Consider the following 26,745-nt stretch of genomic DNA (forward strand, 5'->3'; position numbering starts at 1 on the left):
GAAGTTTTGAATCGTAGAGTTTAAACTTTGATAAAGGTCCTGAGCATGAATGGCTTTGCTTCTATTTATAGATGAAGGTAAATCGACCCATTAGCTATGGCATTTCATGCTCGATCTTACCATGGCGGTCTTGAACTAACATTTAATTAGATTTCTTTTATACATAAAAAACAGAAAAAAGAGAATTACATAGATAAAAGGATCTCTAACTACCTGCCAATGAATTTATACAGCGTCAGCAAGTAAAGCAGTGAAGGGTGTTAAGATAGAGGGAGAGAATAATAATGACACTAAACCAAAGATCTGAGATGCTCTTTCGGATAAATAGTAAAAAATGAGATGATGGCTAGGCAATTAACATGAGGTGCCGTGAGCTTTTGAAATATTAAGTGATGGAATGGAGAACGTGGTGTTTGACTTTTGGTGGTGACAAGCCCTTTAGCCTAGGTAGGCTTTGGTTTATTTGAAAAGTTACGGGTAGCTGGAACAATTCATGAAATTGGGCCAATTTGTAATAGCTTTTAGTTATTGGGCTAGATTTAAATAAGTCTGTTCTGTATTGCGAGCTGGCATTCACACATTTGAGCCTTGAGGTGTGGTATTCGGCTTTAAAAGGATTGGCCTTTCAGTTGTAACGGTAACAAAAGAAAGAAATGATTTGTACTTTCTTCTTCTCTCTACTGTTTATCCTTTCTTCTTCGTGCTTCCATGTCCAACGGTCAAGGTTGAGCCGATCCTTCCAAAACTTCAAGTTTGATTCCACAATTTGCATCTCCGATTTACGCAGCCGTAGTCGTCGTTGGAAGCAAGGTATTATAATGTTGGTAAATTAATTTTCAATTTTGGTTAGGGTTAGTTTTTTTGACGTTTAATTGCATGGCTGAAGCTCAGATCAGAATTATCAAATCGCTTTTAAATGCAAGATAGTAATATGCTACGGCTGTAGTTAGAAAGGAAAGTAAGCGAAAATCTTTGCGTTATTTTGATTTTTAAGATTAGAATAAAAACATGAGATCTAATGCTTTTCGTTAACTCTTAGTGTTGAATTTTCTATCAGGCCAATGCATTGCTTCTTGTCAATCTTTTTAAGTTTTGTTAGACTAGCTAATCTTGAAAATGTCGCATGATGAGCTCATCTAATTTTCATTTTAAGTAATGATAAGATGATGTTCTGCAGGTATTACTACAAGTTCATTGTTAATGGGGATTGGCAGCTTTCAACATCGTCCCCATCTGAAAGGGATGGAAGTGGGAATGTCAACAGTATAATCATCCTTGGCGAAACTGCCGGTGTGAGACCTTCTGTTTAACAACCGCAAAATGTCAGTGGACTAATATGCATTTCTTTTTCGTCGATTGTTTTCTTTTCCAGTAAGCAAAAAATAGGACTTCTCCAATGTCAGCTTTAGTTTCTTGTGCGGTGATTGAATTCTGCAGATGGAATTAGTTCTACAGATTGAATTGAAATTTTAATCACCCTTCTCTAGTAGTATGTAATGTACTATAAATGAATTGAAGTCACAAATCTCAATGCATACAACAGCGCATACGCCATTTTAGTGTAAGAAAGACGAAAAAATAACCCTTCTCAAGTGGAACTAATAGCTTTTCATCTAACTTTATTGAATATATTTGAAGTCGCAAATCTCTCTTAGGGTTTGATTTCATTGAAAAAGCACAAGTTTTTGCTTTCAAATCTAATTATAAAGGCCCCTTTTTTATTTTGTTGCTCTTGTTTTGGATGCGGGTTGTAAACTTCTGCAATTAGTATTGGCCATATGCTGCTGAGAAGTGTTATTTTGATATCATTTCTCTTCTGGGTTTGCATCATTGCATGCAATGTTACATGTGGTTCATTAGTTGTGTTTGATTTTTCTGTTTTGGTACGAGATAGAATTTGTGTAAGATATAATTTGGTTATGCTGCGTTCTCTGTCACATCCATAATTTTGAAGATATGGGATTTTCCTGTATCGAATTTCCGGTATTCAATTACCTAGACCGTATGTACTTTCTGGCTGCATCTACAGTCCTTTCTTTTGTTTTGCTTTTCAATTGGAGTGTCTGAAGGTTTACCAAGTCGTTTATTTTAGAATGAATAATGATTTGGATTCTGGATAATGAATCTTTGCTGTGGGAATAACGAATAAAAATCTTGGAAGGTGGATAGATTTCTGCTTATGTGTAGCCTTTGGATTAATCGGAATCATGTTTCATTCCCCTTATGTAATTATTAAAGGTAGAAGTGAGCAGTATTGTCTGATGATTATTGTGTCGTGAATCAGTCAATCATATTAGATGAGTGAGTAAATATAGCTGTCATCTGGAATTGATATGCCATCGTTAATTCGTCAATTTTGAATTGGTCTGAGTCTCCGACTCGTATTGGTTTGGACCATGGGTTTCAAAACAAATATATTGTTAGTGATGCTAATGTCGCGATCGCTAATGTGTAATGGCAAGAGAATGTCATTAACATAATTTTGTGTATTGTTTTTTCTAGATAAGAATTTTTGTGTTCAGGTTCTTTTCACTTTACTCCTCTTGATCATGGAGGGAGATACATCGTGGTTTAGCCATTCCTTTGACAACATGGCAAGGCAGACTCCAGAGTATGATTCATTCTCAGAACTCAGAAGGTAAGTATGATTCATTCTCAGAGATCATTGATGGAGGAAATAGAGAAGGGTAATTAAATTTTTTCTGGCCTTCGTACTTTAGGTTTATGTCCCATGCAATTGTGCATTATCACCTGCCTCTTGCAATATTAGCTAGGTTGATCTCGTAGGTGAATTAACTCCGTTTCTTTCTGTTTCAGTGTACATTGTTGCGATTCTTTTCTTTTAATTGGAGAAAAGTCTATGAAATACTTTTTATGGCATGTATTGAATGCTATGAAAAGTAGTTTATGGTCTAGTATTTGCAACACATTACATAAACCACTCACCTTGATAATCATAAGCTTGGCAAAACAATTCAGGTCTATCTAAACTCCGCACATCAACACCAACTACTCCTTCTCGTCTCTCTTTATATTTATATGTAGATGATAGGTTTGGGAGGTTTAGGATAATATATTGGGGTTAATTAATATATGGATAAGTCTGGAGATAGTAATTAACTGGACATATTACATATTGTTAAGATGAGTTGTTAGGGTAAAATAATAACAGACTTGAATCAAAGTTTTCAAACTAACAAATACGCTGATAAGGGACCGGAATTAAGCTAAATAAGCAAAGGAGAGAGAACAATAAGTTCACAAAAAGAATAAAGACGAATCACTAAAAATCATTATTCATCAAAACCAAACTCAAATAACCATAAATACTAATATTTTTCAACAAGGAAAACACAGACGAGGACATTGAAACATGAAAATGAGTTTCCAACGTGTCGGGGATTATTTGTTTACAATCAGAAAACTTGGTTTGCTTACAACTGCCAGGTTGATTGAACTTGGTATAATTGGTCGAATATCTTCACATGATGGTGCACTGAGTGGCAGCAAAGATATTTCCCAGGGCCAGTAGCATTTCTATCGTCTTCAATGCTTTCCTCCCGGCACTCTGAAAATTAATAGGCGCACCCAAAAATGGTTACTGAGTCAGCAATTAAGAAGTCTAATATGTTAAGAATTTATATGCACGTAAGTACGTACGTACGTATGTATGAGAATGCTAGGCTGTCCATAATAATAAGAAAGAGGAGAATGGCATCTAATTACATTTTTTGGCCTTGGATTAACGGGAACCATTGCATTGTATGTATGAGGTGTGAGTGGACGAGGAGGAGCCGGAGGAGCTTGAGGAGCTGGAGAAGACGAATTGCTTGTCTCCGATGTACTTCCATACTCGGGTGCCTTTGACTAGCATTACATAAAATAGAGAATTAATTAATAAACAAAAATTGCTGAATATGCAGGTGAATTTCACGTTCTTCCTAGGGAGAATAATAAAACAAAGGTGCACAAATTGTTCAAGCAAATGGAAAACGAAGGAATTAGATATTGCTCATATGTAATATAGAACAATAGATGTAATATGATAAAACAAACGGAAGCAAAAAGATGTAAAATACAACGATATTATCCATACGTACCTCATTAGTGATTGACGCTGCTTGTTGGTTCAAAGCTGTCATCCTGTTCCTTTGAAGAAGCAGGAAGTTATCAAGGAATTTGTCGTGGCCATGGACATATTTTCCATCAACATAACAAGCAGGGCAAACATTGAACGTGTTGGTGGCATCAGTGGCATCATCGTCAAAGCATTTGACACAGGCGAAATAAACTCCCTTGATAAATTTTCTGCACTGCCCGTTACAAAAAGGTTTTCCACTATAAACAATGTAGAAGAGACTCATAACGTCCATGAAATCAAGCTCTTCATGTCCTTCCTTCTTTAGTTCGTCGAAAAAAAGAGAGTTACACAGATGCTTGCAATCTCCATGCATCTCCATGTATTTCGTGAACTCTTGCCAGCTCACACGGTCGTTCTTGTCTAGATCCATTTCGTAGAAAGTCTCATCTACCAACCGTTGAACATCCGTCGGCGCATACTTGTAGTATGCAAATGCTGTTCGGCGCAAATCCTCCATTTTAAAACTATCTTCTTGATTCTTAGATGTGGATTTGAGTTGCACTCAGGGAAATCAGAATGTAGTATTTATAGGAAACTATGGATTAGGGCTTTGAGGTTAGGTTCAAGGAACCTTTGCATGTGATATCACTCGTAAGTAGCTTAAAATATTACGCGCAGCTTTTATTGACAATAAACAAAAAAACGTGTTACTTTTAGGTTAAGGTTAATTGTTTATACACTGCGTTTTGATTGTAATGTAATTTTTTGCTTCAATTTGTAACTGTAGATGATTTTTTTCTTTATTTTTATTTGATGTCACATGTTATTCATTTCGTTAAAATTATTGATTTGATTGGTGTAACGTTTTTTTTCGAAATTCGAAGTTTTCTTTGGTTTGACTCTGGTTTCACAATAGTCAAATTAACGATTTTCTTGACTAACTAATTGAGTTGAGACACCAAATCAAACTATAGGAAAAAAAGTAACAATTTGCAAGTTCAGAAAGAAAAATAAAAGATTAATGTGACATATAAACAAAAAGGCCTTTCAAGTAATTCGTAATCCAATCTAATGCCGATATATATCACTGCAACCGCCATTGAATAAGTTAACGGAAAATACCAATATGTAACGAATTATTTATTAGTATAAAGTGAGAGTTTTGCTTTTAAATTTTCTATGGGGTTTGGTTGTACTCTGAACTTGCAGGACAAGTACTCGCTTATCATTAACCGACTTCAATAATTGAGGGATGCCGATAAGATCCAATTGAGAATAAGTTTTTTATTTGTCCACGAAAATGGTAAATATGGATTGAAACTTGAAAGTTTGCTAAACAAAAAGATGGAATCGACTAATGGTCAATGTAGTCGATTCGAAATTTCATTGTATTTGGCAGTCCTGGTTGTCCGCATTCATAGAAAAAGAATATGCTTTCCCGACGACCTAGACATAAAAAAAGTCACACAAATTGCTAGTTCTTTCAAGTATTCCAATTGAGAATATTTTTTTTATTTGTCCACGAAACTATGGCTGAAACTTGAATAATATTTTTTTATAGCAAGATCCAATTGAATATTTTTTATTTGTCAATGTAGTTTACTCGAAATTTCATTTTGGTCATTGTATTGGCAGTACTAGTAGTCCACACTTTAGAAAAAGAAATTATACTTTCCCGACGACCTACACACTATAGCCTATAGGTTGGTATCAGAAACGACCCAGACACCAAACAAAGCCTTGTACGCGATTAGCAATTTTATGTAGAGTAGTGTTACACTTACCATCTATTTGTGTCATCTCTTTAATAGAGATAGAGCCACCAAACATATGGGTACTATCTCTATTAGAGAGATGATACATATAAATGGTAAGAATAACATCTTTTATTCCTATAATCAAATTGTATCAGCTGTCGTAGATTCTTAATTAATATGTTAGTGCTTGGGCCTAAAATACTGGGTCTAGGTTGAAGGTGGATGGTTCGAGTTGGAAAAAAGATGTAAAATAGAACGTTACTATCCATAAGTACCTTATTAGTGACTGACGCTGCTCGTTGGTTCAAAGCTGTCATCCTCTTGCTTTGAAGAAGCAGGAAGCTATCTAGGAGTTTGTCGTGGCCATGGACATATTTGCCATCAGAATAACAAGCAGTGCAAACATTGAATGTGTTGATGGCATCAGTGGCATAATCGTCAAAGCATTTGACACAAGCGAAATAAACTCCCTTGATAAATTTTTTGCACTGCCCGTTACAAAAAGGTTAGAGAGTCATCATGTCCACGAAATCAAGCTCTTCATGTCCTTCCTTCTTCAGTTCGTCGAAAAAAAGGGAGTTACACAGATGCTTGCAATCTTCATACCTCTCCATGTATTCCGTGAACTCTTGCAAGCTCACTCGGTCATTCCCGTCAACATCCATTTCGGAGAAAAACTCATCTACCAACCGTTGAATTTGCTTCGACGCATCCTTGAAGTATGCAAGTGCTATTTGGCGCAAATCCTCCATTTTAAAACTATGTTCTTGATTCTTAGATATGGAATTGAGTTGCACTCAGGGAAGTCAGAATGTGGTATATATACTATGGATGAGGTTAGGTTTCAAGGAACTTTCGCTTGTGATGTGCCTAATTACGTGCTATATATGGTCGGTAGCATTAGTCTTCGGTGGTGGGGTTTCGTCTTCAAACTTGAAGCTTCCAAACAATAAGAAGCTGAATTACGTGCTACTTTCATTGAAAACTAAAAAAATAAAACGTATTACTTTTAGGTAAGGCTAATAGTTTATACAATGTGTTTTGATTGTAATGTAATTTTTCGCTTCAATTTGTAATCTCTTTATTTTTATTTGGTGTCACATGTTATTCATTTCATCAAAATTATTGATTTGATTGGTGTAACATTTTCTTCGAAATTCGAAGTTCTTTTTTGTTTTGACTCTAGTTTCACAATAGTCAAACTAATGATTTTCTTGAATAACTAATTGAGTTGAGACATCGAATCAAAGTACAGGAATAAAAAAGTCACAATTTGCAAGTTCATAAAAAAAAGAAAAAGAAAAAAGATTAATGAAACATATAAATGAAAAAGCCTTTCAAGTAATTCGTAATCCAATCTAATGTAGATATATTAAAAATATATTTCTCATTGATTAAAAGATTTACATTTGGGTATTTATACAAATCAGTTAATAAACATTAGTTATTAACAAACGTAACTAATTAACCTTAATCTATGATTAGTTATAATGCAGTTACAACAAACAAAACTTCTACACTAAGTAACTGTTGACTCTACTGTTGACTGTATTGATGACTTGGACTGTTGAGAATGATATGTCTCTTTACACCCCCTTAAGCTGAACGGAGGAGTACCAAGGGAAAGCTTGGATTTGAGAAGCTAAAATCAAGCTTTGGACAAGGATTTGGTATGAATATCTGCAATTTGGTGATGACTGGGAACAAATCGAACTTGAAGAAGAGAAGCTAGGACTAGTTATCGAATATAGTGATAGTCAATTTCGATGTGTTTGGTTCTAGCATGGAAAACAAGATTAGATGCTAGAGAGATGGCAGATACATTGTCACACCAAAGCACAAGAACTTTAGAAAGAGGAAATGCTTATATATATAGACTCCACACATCAACACTAACTACTCTTTCTCCGTCTCTCTTTATACTTATATATATAGAACTTAGCACTTTTGTTTGCATGCACTGCATACAAACTAGTTATATTAAACAGGAGCATTTAGGAGCATTTAGTTCCAATTGGCATTTAGGAGCATTAAACAGGAGCATCTGGTTCCAATTGGCATAAAAAAGCAAAGGTAAAAAAGCCTTCCACGCAACTATACGATGAAGAATAAGCACCCTATATTGCTTATTCATATAAATGTGACCTAATATATATGAGTACAAGGATCGAAAGAAAAAGTTGGTTTTTGCGTTCCGTGGGTAGTAAGACCAAACAAAAAAAATTGATTTCTGGGTGCAAAGAGTAAAACCCTAAACAATTATACGGAATGGAATTTGTTGTGGCTTCTAACTGGTTTTGTCCACAGTTGTGCAGTGTTGATATAGAACTAAAATCTGAAAATCAAATTAATTACTCTACGTGATATACATGATAGGTTTAGGATAATATATTGGGGTTAATTTGGAGAGAGAGTAATTAACAGGACATATTGCATATTGTTAAGATGAGTTGTCAGGGTAAAATAATAAAAAGACTTGAATCAAAGTTTTCAAACTAACAAATACGCTGATAAGGGACCGGAAGCTAAATAAGCAAAGAAGAGATAACAATAAATTCACAAAAAGAATAAAGACAAATCACTAAAAATCATTATTCATCAAAACCATCATTTTTACATCTCCAAAATATTTTTTGCATGCTAAACTGACATAGTTATAACTGGAAATTAAACAATACAAAGTTAAGTAGAATAGTAAAAATGTGCCAGATTGGTTTAGTTAAAAACATAAGTATTACCTCCAAAACCAGTCAGATACAAATGAAAACAGTTATAACAGTTTATCATCCATTTTCGAATGATTTTATATCAAGCAACTATTCGAGTAGTGAGAGATTAGTGCCCTTAAAATAAAATATAAAATTCAAACACTAATACCCAAAAACTTTAAGCTTTACCCAAAACTTCAAAGCTTTTTATACAAATGCCTAAATTTGCGCCCATGAACTTACGCGTCTCACTTCATCCAACATCGAATGAGACCTTCAAAGCTAAAGATTCAAACAGAAGAATGTTGAGACTAGTGAAGATGATGTAGTATAGGTATTTCGGCAAATATGAGAGTCAAAATATAGTTTTCCCTACACAGTCTCAGCTACTGTAAAAAAAGATACTCTAGGGTGTCCGTTATAACTAGCAAAATGTAAATGTGGATTCCATGCCAATCAATATCAAATAGAGGCAAAGAACTCTGTAGTGAAGATGTCCTTGTGTGGGAAAAGTTATGTTTTGACTCTCACAATATGGTAATCTACTGAAACACCTCTACTGCATCATCTACACTAGTCTCACCATTATTTTGTTAGGATCTTTAGCTCTAAAGATCTCATTCAACGTTGAATGAAGTGAGGGGCATAAGTTCGTGGTTGCAAATTTTGGCATTTGTAGAAATTTTTGTGAAGCTTTGGGTAAAGCTTAAGGGTTTTAGTTATTAGTGTTTGAATTCTATATTTTATTTTAAGCGGTGCTAATTTCTCCCTACTTGCGTAGTTGCTTGACATAAAATCGTTCGAAAATAGATGATAAGCTGTTATAATTAAACAAACAAGAATGTCATATTATTAAACAAACGAGAATGTCGGAACGACTACAAACCCGTAAGAGATTACATCGTGACTAACTTAACTTCATACTAAACTATAAGATATATTTATAGAGAGCAAAACTTATAATTCGGATGAACTAAACTCATATACTAAACTAACAACCAAACTCAAACAATCAAATAACCATAATACTAATATTTTTCAACGAGGAAAACATAGAGGGCGACATTGATCCATTTGAAACATTATATGTGGACGAAAATGAGTTTCCCACCTGGCAGGGATTATTTGTGATCAAACCCTTCATTTTATCGAGTTTACTATCAGAAAACTTGGTTTGGTTACAACTGCCAGGTTGATTGAACTTGGTATAATTGGTAGAAGATCTTCACATGATGGTGCACTGAGTGGCAGCAAAGATATTTCCCAGGGCCAGTAGCATTTCTATCGTCTTCAATGCTTTCCTCCCGGCACTCTGAAAATTAATACGCGCACCCAAAAATGGTTACTGAGTCAGCAATTAAGAAGTCTAATATGTTAAGAATTTATATGCACGTACGTACGTATGTACGTATGTATGTATGTATGTATGTATGTATGTATGAGAATGCTAGGCTGTCCATAATAATAAGAAAGAGGGGAATGGCATCTAATTACATTTTTAGGCCTTGGATTAACGGGAACCATTGCATTGGATGTATGAGGTGTGAGTGGACGAGGAGGAGCTGGAGGAGCTGGAGAAGACGAATTGCTTGTCTCCGATGTACTTCCATACTCGAGTGCCTTTGACTAGCATTGCATAAAAATTGTTCAAGCAAATGGAAAACGAAGGAATTAGATATTGCTCATATGTAATATAGAACAATAGATGTAATATGATAAAACAAATGGAAACAAAAAGATGTAAAATAGAACGATATTATTCATATGTACCTCATTAATGACTGACGCTGCTTGCTGGTTCAAAGTTGTCATCCTCTTGCTTTGAAGAAGCAGGAAGCTATCAAGGAATTTGTCGTGGCCATGGACATATTTGCCATCAGCATAACAAGCAGGGCAAACATTGAACGTGTTAGTGGCATCAGTGGCACAATCGTCAAAGCATTTGACACAAGCGAAATAAACTCCCTTGATAAATTTTTTGCACTGCCCGTTACAAAAAGGTTTTCCACTATAAATAATGTACAAGACAGTCATCACGTCCATGAAATCAAGCTCTTCACGTCCTTCCTTCTTTAGTTCGTCGAAAAAAAGGGAGTTACACAGATGCTTGTAATCTCCATGCCTCTCCATGTATTCCGTGAACTCTTGCAAGCTCACTCGGTCGTTCTTGTCTAGATCCATTTCGTAGAAAGACTCATCTGCCAACCGTTGAACATCCGTCGACGCATACTTGTAGTATGCAAATGCTGTTTGGCGCAAATCCTCCATTTTAAAACTATCTTCTTGATTCTTAGATGTGGATTTGAGTTGCACTCAGGGAAGTCAGAATGTGGTGTTATATAGACACACTATGGATTAGGGCTTTAGGTAGCTTAAATATTACGTGCAACTTGCATTCAGAATGAGGTTAGGTTCAACGAACTTTCGCATGTGATGTGAATAAGTAGCTTAAATATTACGTGCAACTTTTCATTGAAAACAAACAAAAAAGCCAGTTACTTTTAGGTTCAGGCTAATTGTTTATACAACGCGATTTGATTGTAATGTAATTTTTTTTCTTCAATTTGTAATTGTAGATGATTTCTCTCTTTACTTTTATTTGATGTCACATGTTATTCATTTCATTAAAATTATTGATTTGATCGGTGTAACATTTTTTTCGAAATTTGAAATTTTTTTTGTTTTGATTCTAGTTTCACAATAATCAAATTAACAATTTTCTTGACTAACTAATTGCGTTGACTCTAGTTTCACTCGGTCATTCCCGTCAAGATCCATTTCGTAGAAAAACTCATCTACAAACCGTTGAATATCCGTCGACGCATCCTTGTAGCATGCAAATGCTGTTTGGCGCAAATCCTCCATTTTAAAACTATATTCTTCATTCTTATATATGGATTTGAGTTGCACTCAGGGAAGTCAGAAAGTGGTGTGTGTGTGCGCGTAATATTAGGTATCGTTTGGTATGCAGACGGGACGAAACGGAATGAGACGGGACGGGACAGGACGGAACGGAACGGAGCGGGAGCAAAGATGTCATCGGATGGAAACAAGGAGGAAGAAGAAGGAGACGGAGAGGTTATAATTTTGTGTTCCACGGATATGGAACGAGTCGTTCCAGGAGGGTGAGGTGGAAAGAAAATTCACCCAAAACTCGTCCTGTGGAACAGCTCGTTCCACCCGTTTTAGGCGCACCAAACGTGGGACGGAACACCTTGTCCCACTCTGTTCCGTCCCGTTTCACGTACCAAACGGTACTGTATGGATCAGGGTTTTGTGACCAATTACGTCACTCATTACGTGAGTCATGTGACTTGTGACCAATTACGTCACTCATTACGTGAGTCATGTGACTTGTGACTAATTACGTCACTAAGTACGGGCAATATATAAGGTCTGTAGCATTAGCCATGTGACTTGTGAGTCGTCACTAATTACGTCACTGATTACGTGCTAAACAAGGTCGGCAGCATCTGTCATCGGTAGTGGGGTCTTCAAACTTGAAGCTTCCAAACGATACGGAGCTTTATTACGTGCTACTTTCATTGAAAAAAAAATGTGTTACTTTTAGGTAAGGCTAATTGTTTATACAACGTGTTTTGATTGTAATATAATTTTTCGCTTCAATTTATAACGTGGATAATCTTTCTCTTTATTTTTATTTGGTGTCACATGTTATTCATTTCATTAAAATTATTGATTTGATTGGTGTAATGTTTTTTTCGAAATTCGAAGTTTTTTTTTTATTTTGACTCTAGTTTCACAATAGTCAAATTAACGATTTTCTTAACTAACTAATTGAGTTGAGACACCAAATCAAACTACAAGAAAAAAAAGTCACAATTTGCAAGTTCAAAAAGAAAAATAAAAGATTAATGAGACATTATAAATGAAAAAGCCTTTCAAGTAATCCAATCTAATGCAGATACATCCCTAAGACCACCATTGTATAAGTTAAGGGAAAATACCAATATGTATAAAGTGAGAGTTTTGCTTTTAAATTTTCTATGGGGTTTGGTTGTACTATGAACTTGCATGACAAGTAGTCTAAAATGTGTACTTCGTCTCATCTACTCGTTTTTCATTAACTAACTTCAATAATTGAGCGATGTAGACAAGATCCAATTGAGAATATTTTTTTTATTTGTCCACGAAACTATGGTAATAAGGCTGAAACTTGAAGGTTTGCCAAATAAAAAGATAGAATCGCACTAACGGTCAATGTAGTTTACTCGAAATTTCATTTTGGTCATTGTATTGGCAGTACTAGTAGTCCACACTTCAGAAAAAGAAATTATACTTTCCCGACGACCAACACACTATAGCCTATAGGTTGGTATCAGAAACGACCCAGACACCAAACAAAGCCTTGTACGCGATTAGCAATTTTATGTAGAGTAGTGTTACACTTACCATCTATTTGTATCATCTTTTTAATAGAGATAGAGCCACCAAACATATGGGTACTATCTTTATTAAAGAGATGATACATATAAATTGTAAGAATAACATCTTTTATTCTTATAATCAAATTGTATCAGCTGTCGTAGATTCTAAATTAATATGTTAGTGCTTGGGCCTAAAATACTGGGTCTAGGTCGAAGGTGGATGGTTCGAGTTGGAAAAAAGATGTAAAATAGAACGATACTATCCATAAGTACCTTATTAGTGACTGACGCTGCTCGTTGGTTCAAAGCTGTCATCCTCTTGCTTTGAAGAAGCAGGAAGCTATCTAGGAGTTTGTCGTGGCCATGGACATATTTGCCATCAGAATAACAAGCAGTGCAAACATTGAATGTGTTGATGGCATCAGTGGCATAATCGTCAAAGCATTTGACACAAACGAAATAAACTCCCTTGATAAATTTTTTGCACTGCCCGTTACAAAAAGGTTTTCCACTATAAACAATGTAGAAGAGAGTCATCATGTCCACGAAATCAAGCTCTTCATGTCCTTCCTTCTTCAGTTCGTCGAAAAAAAGGGAGTTACACAGATGCTTGCAATCTTCATACCTCTCCATGTATTCCGTGAACTCTTGCAAGCTCACTCGGTCATTTCCGTCAACATCCATTTCGGAGAAAAACTCATCTACCAACCGTTGAATTTGCTTCGACGCATCCTTGAAGTATGCAAATGCTATTTGGCGCACATCCTCCATTTTAAAACTATATTCTTGATTCTTAGATATGGAATTGAGTTGCACTCAGGGAAGTCAGAATGTGGTATATATACTATCGATGAGGTTAGGTTTCAAGGAACTTTCGCTTGTGATGTGCCTAATTACGTGCTATATATGGTCGGTAGCATTAGTCTTCGGTGGTGGGGTTTCGTCTTCAAACTTGAAGCTTCCAAACAATAAGAAGCTGAATTACGTGCTACTTTCATTGAAAACTAAAAAAAAAAAAAAAAAAAAAAAAACAACGTATTACTTTTAGGTAAGGCTAATAGTTTATACAATGCGTTTTGATTCTAATGTAATTTTTCGCTTCAATTTGTAATCTCTTTATTTTTATTTGGTGTCACATGTTATTCATTTCATCAAAATTATTGATTTGATTGGTGTAACGTTTTCTTCGAAATTCAAAGTTCTTTTTTGTTTTGACTCTAGTTTCACAATAGTCAAACTAATGATTTTCTTGAATAACTAATTGAGTTGAGACACCGAATCAAAGTACAGGGAAAAAAAAGTCACAATTTGCAAGTTCAGAAAAAAAAGAAAAAGAAAAAAGATTAATGAAACATATAAATGAAAAAGCCTTTCAAGTAATTCGTAATCCAATCTAATGTAGATATATTAAAAATATATTTCTCATTGATTAAAAGATTTACATTTGGGTATTTATACAAATCAGTTAATAAACATTAGTTATTAACAAACGTAACTAATTAACCTTAATCTATGATTAGTTATAATGCAGTTACAACAAACAAAACTTCTACACTAAGTAACTGTTGACTCTACTGTTGACTGTATTGATGACTTGGACTGTTGAGAATGATATGTCTCTTTACACCCCCTCAAGCTGAACGGATGAGTACCAAGGGAAAGCTTGGATTTGAGAAGCTAAAATCAAGCTTTGGACAAGGATTTGGTATGAATATCTGCAATTTGGTGATGACTGGGAACAAATCGAACTTGAAGAAGAGAAGCTAGGACTAGTTACCGAATATAGTGATAGTCAATTTCGATGTGTTTGGTTCTAGCATGGAAAACAAGATTAGATGCTAGAGAGATGGCAGATACATTGTCACACCAAATCACAAGAACTTTAGAAAGAGGAAATGCTATGTCCTTGAAGAGTTTGCAAATCCAAGTAACCTCTACAGATGTGTGTGTGCCAAAGGCTAATAGTTTATACAATGCGTTTTGATTGTAATATAATTTTTTGCTTCAATTTGTAACCGTGGGTGATTTCTCTCTTTATTTTTAGTTGGTGTCACATGTTATTCATTTCATCAAAATTATTGATTTGATTGGTGTAATGTTTTCTTCGAAATTCGAAGTTTTTTTTTTTGTTTTGACTCTAGCTTCACAATAGTCAAACAAACGATTTTCTTGAATAACTGATTGAGTTGAGACACCAAATCAAACTACAGGAAAAAAAAGTCACAATTTGCAAGTTCAGGAAAAAAAAAAAAGGGATTAATGAGACATATAAATGAAAAAGCCTTTCAAGTAATTTGTAATCCAATATAATGCAGATATATCACTGCGACCGCCATTGTATAAGTTAAGAGAAAATACCAATATGTAACGAATTATTAGTATAAAGTGAGAGTTTTTCTTTTAAATTTTCTATGGGGTTTGGTTGTACTCTGAACTTGCAGTACAAGTAGTTTAAGGCCTTGTTTGGAAGATCGAATAAAGGATCGGATAGGACTAGTTATATGGACTTGGGTGTTTGGTGTTCACTCATACTAAATAAGCGCCTGATTAATTTAACCAGTCTGCTTATTTAATACGATATACGCCTGTTTAATAAAACCAACCAAAAGGCTCGGAAGCTCCGACTCATAACCAAATCTCTATTTGGTTGAGGTTTGACTCACCAAGTCGGAAGCTCCGACTCGGTGAATTCTAGATTGACGATTTTCAGACCGAGTCACGGCGTTTTAAGACTCATGGAAGCCTCTACACAACTCCCCGAGGTTCCTAAGACAAGTTTGAGGAAGTTTTGACGTGAAACCACCCAATTTCAAGAAGTCTTAGTTTTGGCCGTACCTTTCAAGGCATTTTCAAACCACCTCCGTCCACTTTTTGGACTTCAAAAAGGTATAACACGATTCTACTCTTCATAAGCTTCATTTCCAAATTAATTTTGTGAAAAAATGGTTGAGAAATGAAGAAGATATGAAGGTTTGAAATTTTACCCAGAAGCCGGTGAAAATTTCCAAATTATGGTGAGTTCAGACAGTGGCGGACGGCGGCGACTGGCGAGGACCACCAGAGAAGACGACAGAATATTTCATCAACTTTGATGAAATATTCTAACGGCGTCAGGTAACGTTGTAGAGATTGAAATTTCAGTGAAATAAATGTTGACCAATGCATTAAAATTACAACCTTTATTCATTTCACCTACATCACACACTTACTTCACCTACCAACTCCACTCATTTCACCTACATCACTAAAAAAATGGATAGTGGTGCTTCACTCTCAAAGCCTATAAATAGGCTTCTCCATCAAGGGATAAAAGGAGGAAAGAAGACCAATTCACATCATACCAAAACCTTGAAGCTTTGAAACTCTAAAGCTATCAAGCAAATCCCGAAGGATCAAGAAAGCCCTCTTCATTCTTCGTCAAATCCTCATTCAAGATCAAGCCCAAAAGCCCTTGAAAATCTGTTCATCAACCATTCATCCTAAGATCAAGCCCCAACGACCCTTTGGATCAACAACACCAACAAATCCACATACCAGCTCTTCAAGATTAAGCCCAAAACCCCTTGAAGATCCGTTCATCAACCGTTCATCCTAAGATCAAGCCCCGACGACCCTTTGGATCAACAACATCAACAAATCCGCACAACTGTTCATCCCTAGACCAAGCCTCGACGACCCTTTGGATCAACAGCTCATTCACAGATCTACACTTACGAAGATAGAATCAGAGGGTCAAATTGTAAAAGAGATTATAACCCCAAAATCATTAATACAAAATATATTTTGTACACGTGTTCTTGTTTTAGGAAAATTTGTGTTCACAAATTTGGCACGCCTGATAGGACTATCTTTACCTTTCATCTCAATCTTCAAATCCGCAAGAAAACACAAATGGCATCAAGAAAGGATCAAGTTGTTCCCGCAACCAAAGCGAAGAACAAAAACATCTTTGCCGTAAGTGGTGACACTTCAGGCATCACAACCCAAAGCAAAGCAAGAGCTCTTTTTGCCGCGGCTTATGCCCCTGCATTAACCTTGTTGAAGGAACAAGAGCACCTGAGGCACGAGCCCGTGATCACCCTAGCCTCGCTAAGGGCGCCCAGAGAGGAGAGCCTAAGGAAATACTCAGAGTCCCTACTCTCCGATGCTGACTCGAGCGACAACACAACCATGCAAGTCATGAACACTGGAGCAACTTCAATCGAGGAGGGACTAGCTCAAATGAATGAAGCAATCGTAAAGCTCAAATGGACTGTGAAAGAGAAGGACTTGCAGATCGCCGCACTCGTTAACCAACTAGATGCGCGGCTCAACGTGAAGGTCGACCCAAATGTTGGTACATTAAAGAAAGAAGTCGACGAAGAAGAGGAGCCTCCAACGGAGAAAGTCGAAGAGAATCTGAAGCTAGACCAAGTAATGACGTTCATGGGATCTCTCTCTATCTAGCAGCTACAGGAAATGATCGCAAGCACCATCAAGACACAATACGAAGGAAGCTCACATGACTCGACGACTCAATTCAAGATTAAGCCTCGACGGCCCAATTCAAGACACAATACGAAGAAATTTCCAGCCCAATTCAAGATCAATACAAAGAAATTTCCAGCCCAATTCAAGATCAAGCATTGACGACCCTTAGATCAACATCTACATTAAGGGACTTCAAAACGCATCTTCTACACATGACAATCACATGTATACGACGTGCCTTGAAGTGGGGGCATTTGTAGACATTGAAATTTCAGTGAAATAAATGTTAACCAATGCATTAAAATTACAACCTTTATTCTTTTCACCTACATCACACACTCATTTCACCTATATCACACACATACTTCACCTACCAACTCCACTCATTTCACCTACATCACCAAAAAAATGGATGGTGGTGATTCACTTTCAAAGCCTATAAATGGGCTTCTCCATCAAGGGATAAAAGGAGGAAAGAAGACCAATTCACATCACACCAAAACCTTGAAGCTTTGAAACTCTAAAGCTATCAAGCAAATCCCGAAGGATCAAGAAAGCCCTATTCATTCTTCGTCAAATCCTCTTTCAAGATTAAGCCCAAAAGCCCTTGAAGATCTGTTCATCAACCATTCATCCTAAGATCAAGCCCAACGACCCTTTGGATCAACAACACCAACAAATCCACATACCCATTCTTCAAGATTAAGCCCAAAACCACTTGAAGATCCGTTCATCAACCGTTCATCCTAAGATCAAGCCTCGACGACCCTTTGGATCAACAGCATCAACAAATCCGCACAACTGTTCATCCCTAGACCAAGCCCCGACAACCCTTTGGATCAACAGCTCATTTACAGATCTACGCTTACGAAGATAGAATAAGAGGGTCAAATTGTAAAAGAGATTGTAACCCCAAAATCATTAATACAAAATATATTTTGTACACGTGTTCTTGTTTCAGGAAAATTCATGTTCACAAATGCCGTTAACTTCTGTTACCTTTTAACGGAATATTCCTAACGGTCGTTAGACCTCTACGTGGATGGCGCGTGTGGCCGTGCCATAGCAGGGGCGTGGTGGCGCGTCTGGCGTCCAAAAATTATTTTGAAATTTTGTGCAGGTTTGTGATGTTGAGTGGATCGATTTCGTATATTCAAACCCTATGTTTGAACAATCTACGAAGGTTTTATTTAAGGTTCCGTTTATGTGTTATTAAACTAAGTTAATTAGTAATTTCACATATAGGGGAAACGTATTCCGAGGACGTACGGGGTCAAGCAAGGCTTGGAGACTTCGTTTCGACTACATATCTGTGAGTGGGCAATTTACTTTTATATATATATGAATTATAGTTTCCACAAATGCATTTAAATGGATTTACGCCTATTATGCCATAATTTTAGTTTAGTTTGGTAAATGTTGCTTTGTGATTGGAATTATAAAATGGCTATGGCATATTCATAAGCATTTTACTTGCTTATATATAAAGTACTGAGGTAGAATACTAAAATGATTCTACAGCACGTGCAGGTAAATTCAAGTGAGTTTATTATATTGATTCGAATTGTATGGCATTCATATATTCATATAGTTAGCTCATCATTACTACACCCCGGTGTTAGTGCTCCCGCCCGGGGCCAGGGCCAGCCTTCACGTGTATGTTCACCTCCTGCACCCATGCTCATCTTGGATCCAAGTTAGGTGTTAGCATATCGTACAGGTTAGGTGACTGCGCTTAGCGTAAGCTTCACGTGATCGTAGATCTAGAACATATATTATTATTACACCCAGCCTGTCACGTTAGGTGACTCTGACTTGTGTGCTAGTATAGATTGATGAGCCATAAGTGACTCCGACTTGCGTGCTAGTATATTTGTCAAGCACATGCCTATATTTCTATTGTTGTGAATTATTTCTGTTGTGGCATATTTCTGATATATATTGTTGGTATACATTAAATCTTCATACTCATACGTAGTATGATTTTAAGGAAACTATACTTGTTTTACGGCGATGGGTTAGTATGTTCAAAAACAAAGGTTTTTGTACAAAACGTTGTTTTGTTGACCCACTCAACTTTGTTTTTCGCCCCTCCAGGTTTAATGGGTTTGCTTACGTGTAAACGAGGATTTTGGCAAATCTTAGGAGATGGTTATCTTTAGTGGTATAACCCTCATCCTATTTACTATACTGTCTTATGCTCTGACATCACGTGTGAAATAGGTTCAATCCCGCTCACCCGCGCATTCTTTTGATTAGGCAATTTTAGGTTTAAATTTATTTACATCCTTTTTCCTCTACACTTCACTTTATGGCCTTGTCACCATCCAGGTCCGTCGGCCAACACAACTCGATTTTGGAGTCCAAGTAGACATTCCAGGTCGGAATGTGTCAAAAATTAATAAGAAGTTTGTGAGAAGTAAAAAATATTGTTTGAATAGGACAACCCATTAAAAGGTACGTCAAAAGTAAAATAGACGTGCACAAGTTTTTTATATGCCTCGAAAATCGATGACTTTAGATTTTCAGTGTGATGTTCACTTATTTTTGTCTTGAACTAAAATGAACAAAAGAAAAAGAAGATAAAATGTTTTTAATCATCTCATTCATGAATTAAAGCGAAATACACTTAAAATATGAAGAAATAGTAAACTAGCAGCCAAAGATTTAAGATGCTTTTTGGGATAAATAGTAAAAAATGAGATGATGGCTAGGCAATTAGCATGGGGGTGCCGTGAGCTTTTGACATATTAAGTGATGGAATGGAGAACGTGGTGTTTGAGTTTTGGTGGTGACAACTGACAAGCCTTTTAGCCTAGATAGGCTTTTGGTTTATTTGAAAAGTTACGGGTGGCTAGAACGTTAATTACTCACAACTTGATGAGTTTGAATTTCAAAGAATGCTGCAGCGAGTCTCAAGCAGCAAGCTAATATTTCCTTTTATAAGTACATGAGGCTCTGCAACAATTAGTTATTATATAATTAATGAAATTGGGCCAATTTATAATAGCTTTTAGTTATTGGGCTAGATTTAAATAAGTCTGTTCTGTATTGCGAGCTGGCATTCACACATTTGAGGTGTGGTATTCGGCTTTATAAGGATTGGCCTTTCCGTTGTAACGGTAACAAAAGAAAGAAATAACTTGTATTTCTTCCTCGTGCTTCCATGTCCAACGATCAAGGTTGAGCCGATCCTTGGCTGGGTTTTATCAATTTGCATCGCCAAAACTTCAAGTTTGATTCCACAATTTGCATCTCCGATTTACGCAGCCGTAGTCGTCATTGGAAGCAAGGTATGATAATGTTGGTAAATTAAATTTCAATTTTGGTTAGGCTTAGTTTTTTTGCGAACCAGTTTCGATAATCTAGCGTTGAAGTCTGATGAATAATCTTGATTTTTTTGACGTTTAATTGCATGGCTGAAGCTCAGATGAGAATTATCAAATCGCTTTTAAATGCAAGATAGTAATATGCTACGGCTGTAGTTAGAAAGGAAAGTAAGCGAAAATCTTTGCGTTATTTCGATTTTTAAGATTAGAATAAAAACATGAGATCTAATGCTTTTCGTTAACGCTTAGTGTTGAATTTTCTATCAGGCCAATGCTTTGCTCTTGTCAATCTTTTTAAGTTTTCTTATACTAGCTAATCTTGAAAATGTCGCACGATGAGCTCATCTACTTTTCATTTTAAGCAATGATAAGATGATGTTCTGCAGGTATTACCACAAGTTCATTGTTAATGGGGATTGGCAGCTTTCAACATCGTCCCCATCTGAAAGGGATGGAAGTGGGAATGTCAACAATATAATCATCCTTGGCGAAACTGCCGGTGTGAGACCTTCTGTTTAACAACCGCAAAATGTCAGTGGACTAATATGCATTTCTTTTTCGTCGATTGTTTTCTTTTCCAGTAAGCAAAAAATAGGACTTCTCCAATGTCAGCTTTAGTTTCTTGTGTGGTGATTGAATTCTGCAGATGGAATTAGTTCTACAGATTGAATTGAAATTTTAATCACCCTTCTCTAGTAGTATGTAATGTACTATAAATGAATTGAAGTCACAAATCTCAATGCATACAACAGCGCATACGCCATTTTAGTGTAAGAAAGACGAAAAAATAACCCTTCTCAAGTGGAACTAATAGCTTTTCATCTAACTTTATTGAATATATTTGAAGTCGCAAATCTCTCTTAGGGTTTGATTTCATTGAAAAAGCACAAGTTTTTGCTTTCAAATCTAATTATAAAGGCCCCTTTTTTATTTTTCTTATAATATACGTATCTTAGAGATGATCAACATACGTGTGTGACAATCGACACTTTTATTTTATTATTTATTTTTCTATTTGAAAAGAAACCAGAAAACAAAAAGGCAAAGCAATAAATAATAAACTTACAAACCACTCATAGTCTTTGGGTGTTTTCTTTTATTTTTGTAAATTTGTTTTTCTTTTGAAACCCTAATGGGAGAAGGGCTATTTTGGGTTTATGAAAGCTTCATCATTTTTGCCTTCTCGCTTTATATCTATAGATATAGAGTAGAGTTTAATTTACAATCTATTTGTATCATCTTTCTAATAAAGATAAGGTCTACCAACACATATGGATCTCATTTCTTTTAGAAAATTTGTAAAAATGATGATAAAAATAAATGATAAGAATAACATTTTTGATATATAGGATATTAATGCAACAGGTTGTTTATCTCCTTCTGCATCTCTCTCTCACATCGCATAACCCCCTTAAAATTTGTAGGTTCATCCTATATGCTCGAGTTTGAGCTTAAAGTGATATTTTTATTCGTACTCCAAATTTTCATCATGCACTTTGTACTTTATATGTTTTGAAAGAACAATACACTTATGAGAACAAAATGAAAATTTTGAAGTACCAATAAAATCAAAAATAATAAAGCTGAGTAATTCTATTTGGACTTCACTTATCAATGTGATCAATAATTCTATGGAGGACTTGTTTGTATTAGATAGTTGATCAATAATGTGAAGTAAATGTGGCACAAACAGCAACACTCGTATATTAACAGTTAATTAGAATTAACGTCTACCAACAATCTGGCTTAATTTAAACATAAGACTCAGTCAGTACCACTAGTTTGAGTACTTATTGTATAACCAAAAAAGAAAATTATATATAAAGGAACCGATAGCAATTAAGCAGCCCAGGTGTCCTGTTCTACATGGAAATTGAAGAACTACATGCAGCTGCTTTATCATACTATTGCCATGGCACTCCAAAACTTCAACAGCTCGCATGGTCCTTCTCCCAATCCATGGACACAAACAACGGCCGAATCGGCTCGTCCGAATTTTACGAATTCTTCCGCAAAGCGGCTACAATTGGATTGTCAACGACCATAGCTTCTTCGAAAAACTGGATCGCAACAGCGAAGGCGGCCTGGATTTTTCCGAAGTACTCGCCTTCTACTACATCATCAAGACAAGGAACATCTTGTGCCGAGGGTGTAGAGTTTACCTCTGCGGCTTGTATTTTACTTGTGTTGCCTGCCTTGATTTTGGACTTGATCATCTATGTGCCGCCTGCTATCCCAATAGTAATTTCTATCACCACCATACATACTTCTTGGATAACCATGTATTGCTACGCTCCAAACGAGGCCTTCCTCGTGCTCCACCAGATCTCAACCTGGTAAGTGTAGACTATTAATCTTATTATTTGTACCATATTCACTGACAAATCTTTGCTGATGGATTACATCTTTAATAAGGGTGAGACATAGTGTCATTTTTAGAGTCAGTAAATGTGATCCAAATAGTAATTTAGTTGCATTTTATTGTGATCCTGTTCTACCCTAGAGAAGAGGATGGTTTAAACCCCAGACCAGCAACGATATTTAGACAAATTTAATTTATGGACCACCTTGTAAATCCTAGATAGTTTAGGATCATAAATATGTTTTATAGATCTCATGTGTAGTAAAAACTAGTAATAGTGCCTGCGTGGTTCTGCCGCGTTGTGTCTTGGTACCGTACAATTTTATTTACATTACGTATAATGAGTGGTGTCAAGAAGAAGTGAGATTTCATTAACGGCAACAATAAAAAAAGGTACCTGGTTTTAAAGATTAGAATTTTAAGTGATTCTCATAGGATGATTAATCAGACTTACAATGTGGCCACGACTGTACAATTTTGTTAATTTGTAATTCAAACCTGCAACCAAAATGAAAAACAACAAATACTGTTGTGGAATAGTACATGAGAGTCAAATATACAAAATTTTGATGCTCGTCTGCTTGTGTTGGCATTGGTTCGACTTTCAATCAGAGCAAATCGAAAGACGAATAGAGAAATGGTCATTTTGATTTACAAAATTACCCAAATGGTTGATAAGACGTTCTCTGTAAGCTTAACCATACAATGAAGAAGACGAATAGATATTAGCTTTTTAAGCTGATTGTTTTGTTTATAATTCTTATCTTTATACATGAGCAAGAAAAGGGTAATGTATTCTAATATTAGCAGGTTAGAGAGCATAATAAGAAAAAGAAGCAGAACCTCTGTGGAGAGCGATGTAATCTGCGGTATACCTGCAGCTAGGTTGTGTAATCAATTTTAGCTGTGAACATTGGTAAATAGAACGTGGCACAGTTATCATAAAATTGGGTTAAGTGTTATGATATTTATCTAAACCTGTGGCATAGAATTATGCATGAGAGGGTAAAATGATTGTGAAATTTCAAGTAAATCATTATTAAATGAGTACAACACGGTAAAAATGATTGGAAACCTGTATTAAAAACGGATCATAAACATAGGAATATAGCGGAAGAACATATGCAAGGCAGTTTTATGGTAATTTTGTTGTAAAAAAGGGGACAAATAGAACTCATTTGATGTAGATAAGCAATCATCATTTCCATCTTTCCTCTTCAGAGGAATTGGCTGTTACCAATTTATACACTAAGACCTTCTTTGTTTAATTTGCTCTGTATGCATGTCAAATTACTTGGTTGATCACTAATGGATTTAAGATGGGCATCCAAAAGTATAAATGCAGATGTTTTGACTAAATATATATTGCGTTCAGATGGTTTAATTGATTCAAAGAACATGATAGGAACAGCAGAATTGTTTAATTTATGTAACTAATAATGAAATGCTACAAAGATTGATGTAACAATTGTTTGATTGTTTAAATGTTCTTTGGCTTAATTAAGGCATCTGGAATGGGTACATCTTCGGAGACAGTGTGTTCACCAGTGCTTTTAGATGCCCAGGTTAATTTACTAGTGGGGAAATTGGTAATTGGACGTGCGTTTAGAGTAGATGAAATGAAGATAGTGCATGCATAAATTGGTAAAAGTCAATTCCCCTAAAGAGAAACATCAATGAAGATAGAATTTAAGCATAAAACATTAATGAAAATAAAGTAAAAATTTCTGAGTACTTTGACATACCATTGGTAGTTATATTGATGTATCCACAGAACAAGCAGAGCAGATGATTGATTCAACCATTCTATATCACTGCGTATCATTTCTTTGTCAGTTCTTTATTTTATTTTTATCAATCAAATCTAAACCAATCTCAATGATAAAAATACCAAACAACACTTATTATCTCTGTATGTAATTTAATCAGTACGGTGCAATGACAAATCAAATGATCAAACAAAGCAAAAAAACTAAACTGATCACAGAATTTAATCAGCAGAGCAAAGTCAGTGACAGGAATTTTTAAATCACATGTGCTCACAGATAACCAATGATCTTGGTATTTGCAAATTGCGGATAAACTGATCTGGAAACCAAAGTTGTAGTATTAGTTTTGTAACCTGCAAGTGAACAACAATCTGTCAGGCCAATACTATTATGTTTTTGCATTAATCCACATAAACAAGACAGACTGAAATGCATAGATTTAACAAATCAAACGTACATCTAACCCACCTGAGATAAAACTCAAACATGTAAAAAAAAATTCGTGTCTTTCAAGGTAGCCAATATATGGATTTATCCATTGACGTTGAGTTTAAGACTGGAAGAGATTTTTGAACTCTGAAAAAGGATTAACACCAATCGATATGACAACCAACACAATCAGTGAACACAATAGTGGCACAGAATTCGCACAGCACTAAGTAACACACAAAAAAAAAAAAAAAAAAAAAAAAAAAAAAAAGAAGACAACATAATGGATATAAGCAAGGGCCTCTTTAGCCGACTCACTTTGCAGCACACACATCCTAAGTTTAAGCATCTAAAACTGAAATTGCAATTTAACCATTCTACATCACCGCCCATTGTTTTTTTCTGAGTTTCTTTCAAATCAAACCTAAAGCAGCCGAAACCAAAAAAAAAAGTATGAAACAGAGTTTACTATCTCTCTATGCAATTTAATCCATGCGAAGCAATGGCAAATCAAATAAGCAAACGAAATGAAAACACCAAACTAATTATAGAAATTTAATTAGCAGAAAAAACTCAGTGAGAATGTCAATTTATAAATCACATGTACCCACAGATGAATAACGATCTTGGTATTTGTGAATTAAGGATAAGCTGATTTGGAATCACAATTCGTAGCATTAGTCTTCAGACCTGTAAGTGACCAACAATCTGTCAGAGCAATACCATTTTGTTTTTCCACTAATCCACATGAATAAGACAGATGCAGATACACAGGTTTAACAAATCAAACAGACATCTAACCCATACGAGATAAAACCCAAACATGTCAAAAAAATTTGTGCCTTTCAACGTAGGCAACACATGGATTTGTTCATGTTAAATCACAATCTAAACTAATGTTTCCTCTCCTCCTCTCCTCCTCTCCTCCTCTCTGTATTTGTAACCCCCTGCAGCATAAAACCGAGAAAAAACAAACCTTCACACAATCTCAACAACTCCTCCCATTTTTTCCCAAATCCATTTAAATCCAATAATTATCAATCCATGTCCGAACCGAAAAAAAATAGAAGCGCAAAAAACATACCCAAAAAATTACAGCAGCGTTGCAAATGCCAACAAATCCGAGATTTGCCAACCAAAGAACGAAAATGCAAAATTCTCTTTTAACAGGGAAAACCCAAGAAAGCACCACAACTGGCAATAAAAGGAAACGATTATACTATGTTTGGGTGAAGAAATTTAAGATTACTAAGAAATTTAAAAATGACGGAAATTGAAATGACGAGATTTTATTTTCTAGAATTTGTAAATTTTCTTGTTTGGTTAACTTAAAAGAACAATGAAATTGAATACGGAATTTGTTATTTTTAAACTCTCAATCATAGAAATTGAGAAATGACACCTATTTACATGGAATTTGAACTTGGGATTTAGAGGTCCCAAATTCCAAGT

The 26,745-nt window shown here is 35.6% G+C and overlaps 3 protein-coding genes, 4 long non-coding RNA genes and 1 pseudogene across 10 annotated transcripts; 3 read left to right on the plus strand and 5 right to left on the minus strand.

Annotated features, from left to right (window-relative positions):
- Positions 1–738: 738 nt before the first annotated feature.
- Positions 739–2,929, plus strand: LOC103942364. Its single transcript, XR_007254682.1, has 3 exons — positions 739–810; positions 1,178–1,322; positions 2,523–2,929. It is a non-coding gene; the product is annotated as an uncharacterized LOC103942364 (long non-coding RNA).
- Positions 2,930–3,434: 505 nt separating this feature from the next.
- Positions 3,435–4,669, minus strand: LOC103942366. Its single transcript, XM_048574603.1, has 3 exons — positions 4,101–4,669; positions 3,728–3,867; positions 3,435–3,570 (listed from the first exon to the last, which is right to left on the minus strand). The coding sequence occupies exons 1-3, from the start codon at positions 4,596–4,598 to the stop codon at positions 3,435–3,437; spliced, it is 774 nt and encodes a 257-aa protein (XP_048430560.1). The 5' UTR covers positions 4,599–4,669.
- Positions 4,670–9,754: 5,085 nt separating this feature from the next.
- Positions 9,755–10,126, minus strand: LOC125472786. Its single transcript, XR_007254681.1, has 2 exons — positions 10,041–10,126; positions 9,755–9,858 (listed from the first exon to the last, which is right to left on the minus strand). It is a non-coding gene; the product is annotated as an uncharacterized LOC125472786 (long non-coding RNA).
- A 91-nt stretch (positions 10,127–10,217) lies between these two features.
- Positions 10,218–10,814, minus strand: LOC125472777. The gene has a single exon (XM_048574604.1). The coding sequence runs from the start codon at positions 10,812–10,814 to the stop codon at positions 10,218–10,220; it is 597 nt and encodes a 198-aa protein (XP_048430561.1).
- A 1,526-nt stretch (positions 10,815–12,340) lies between these two features.
- On the minus strand, positions 12,341–13,705 carry LOC125472778. Its single transcript, XM_048574605.1, has 2 exons — positions 13,208–13,705; positions 12,341–12,367 (listed from the first exon to the last, which is right to left on the minus strand). The coding sequence occupies exons 1-2, from the start codon at positions 13,703–13,705 to the stop codon at positions 12,341–12,343; spliced, it is 525 nt and encodes a 174-aa protein (XP_048430562.1).
- A 6,853-nt stretch (positions 13,706–20,558) lies between these two features.
- LOC125472785 lies at positions 20,559–21,473 on the plus strand. The gene is made up of 2 exons (XR_007254680.1): positions 20,559–20,697; positions 21,120–21,473. It is a non-coding gene; the product is annotated as an uncharacterized LOC125472785 (long non-coding RNA).
- Positions 21,474–21,985: 512 nt separating this feature from the next.
- LOC125472746 lies at positions 21,986–23,401 on the plus strand (annotated as a pseudogene).
- Positions 22,945–26,510, minus strand: LOC103933659. Of its 4 annotated transcripts, none has more exons than XR_665154.3 (5): positions 26,378–26,510; positions 25,905–25,983; positions 25,139–25,217; positions 23,493–24,909; positions 22,945–23,066 (listed from the first exon to the last, which is right to left on the minus strand). It is a non-coding gene; the product is annotated as an uncharacterized LOC103933659 (long non-coding RNA). The 4 variants fall into 4 exon arrangements; XR_007254658.1 differs by adding an exon at positions 25,333–25,440 and having other exon boundaries at positions 23,493–25,217; XR_007254659.1 differs by adding an exon at positions 25,333–25,440 and having other exon boundaries at positions 23,493–25,217; positions 25,901–25,983.
- Positions 26,511–26,745: the final 235 nt, after the last annotated feature.

This window comes from the organism of the source record quoted next, unplaced genomic scaffold (genome assembly GCF_019419815.1).
Source record: "Pyrus x bretschneideri cultivar Hongxiangsu unplaced genomic scaffold, Pyrus_bretschneideri_v1 Contig73, whole genome shotgun sequence".
Classification (NCBI taxonomy): Eukaryota; Viridiplantae; Streptophyta; class Magnoliopsida; order Rosales; family Rosaceae; genus Pyrus; species Pyrus x bretschneideri.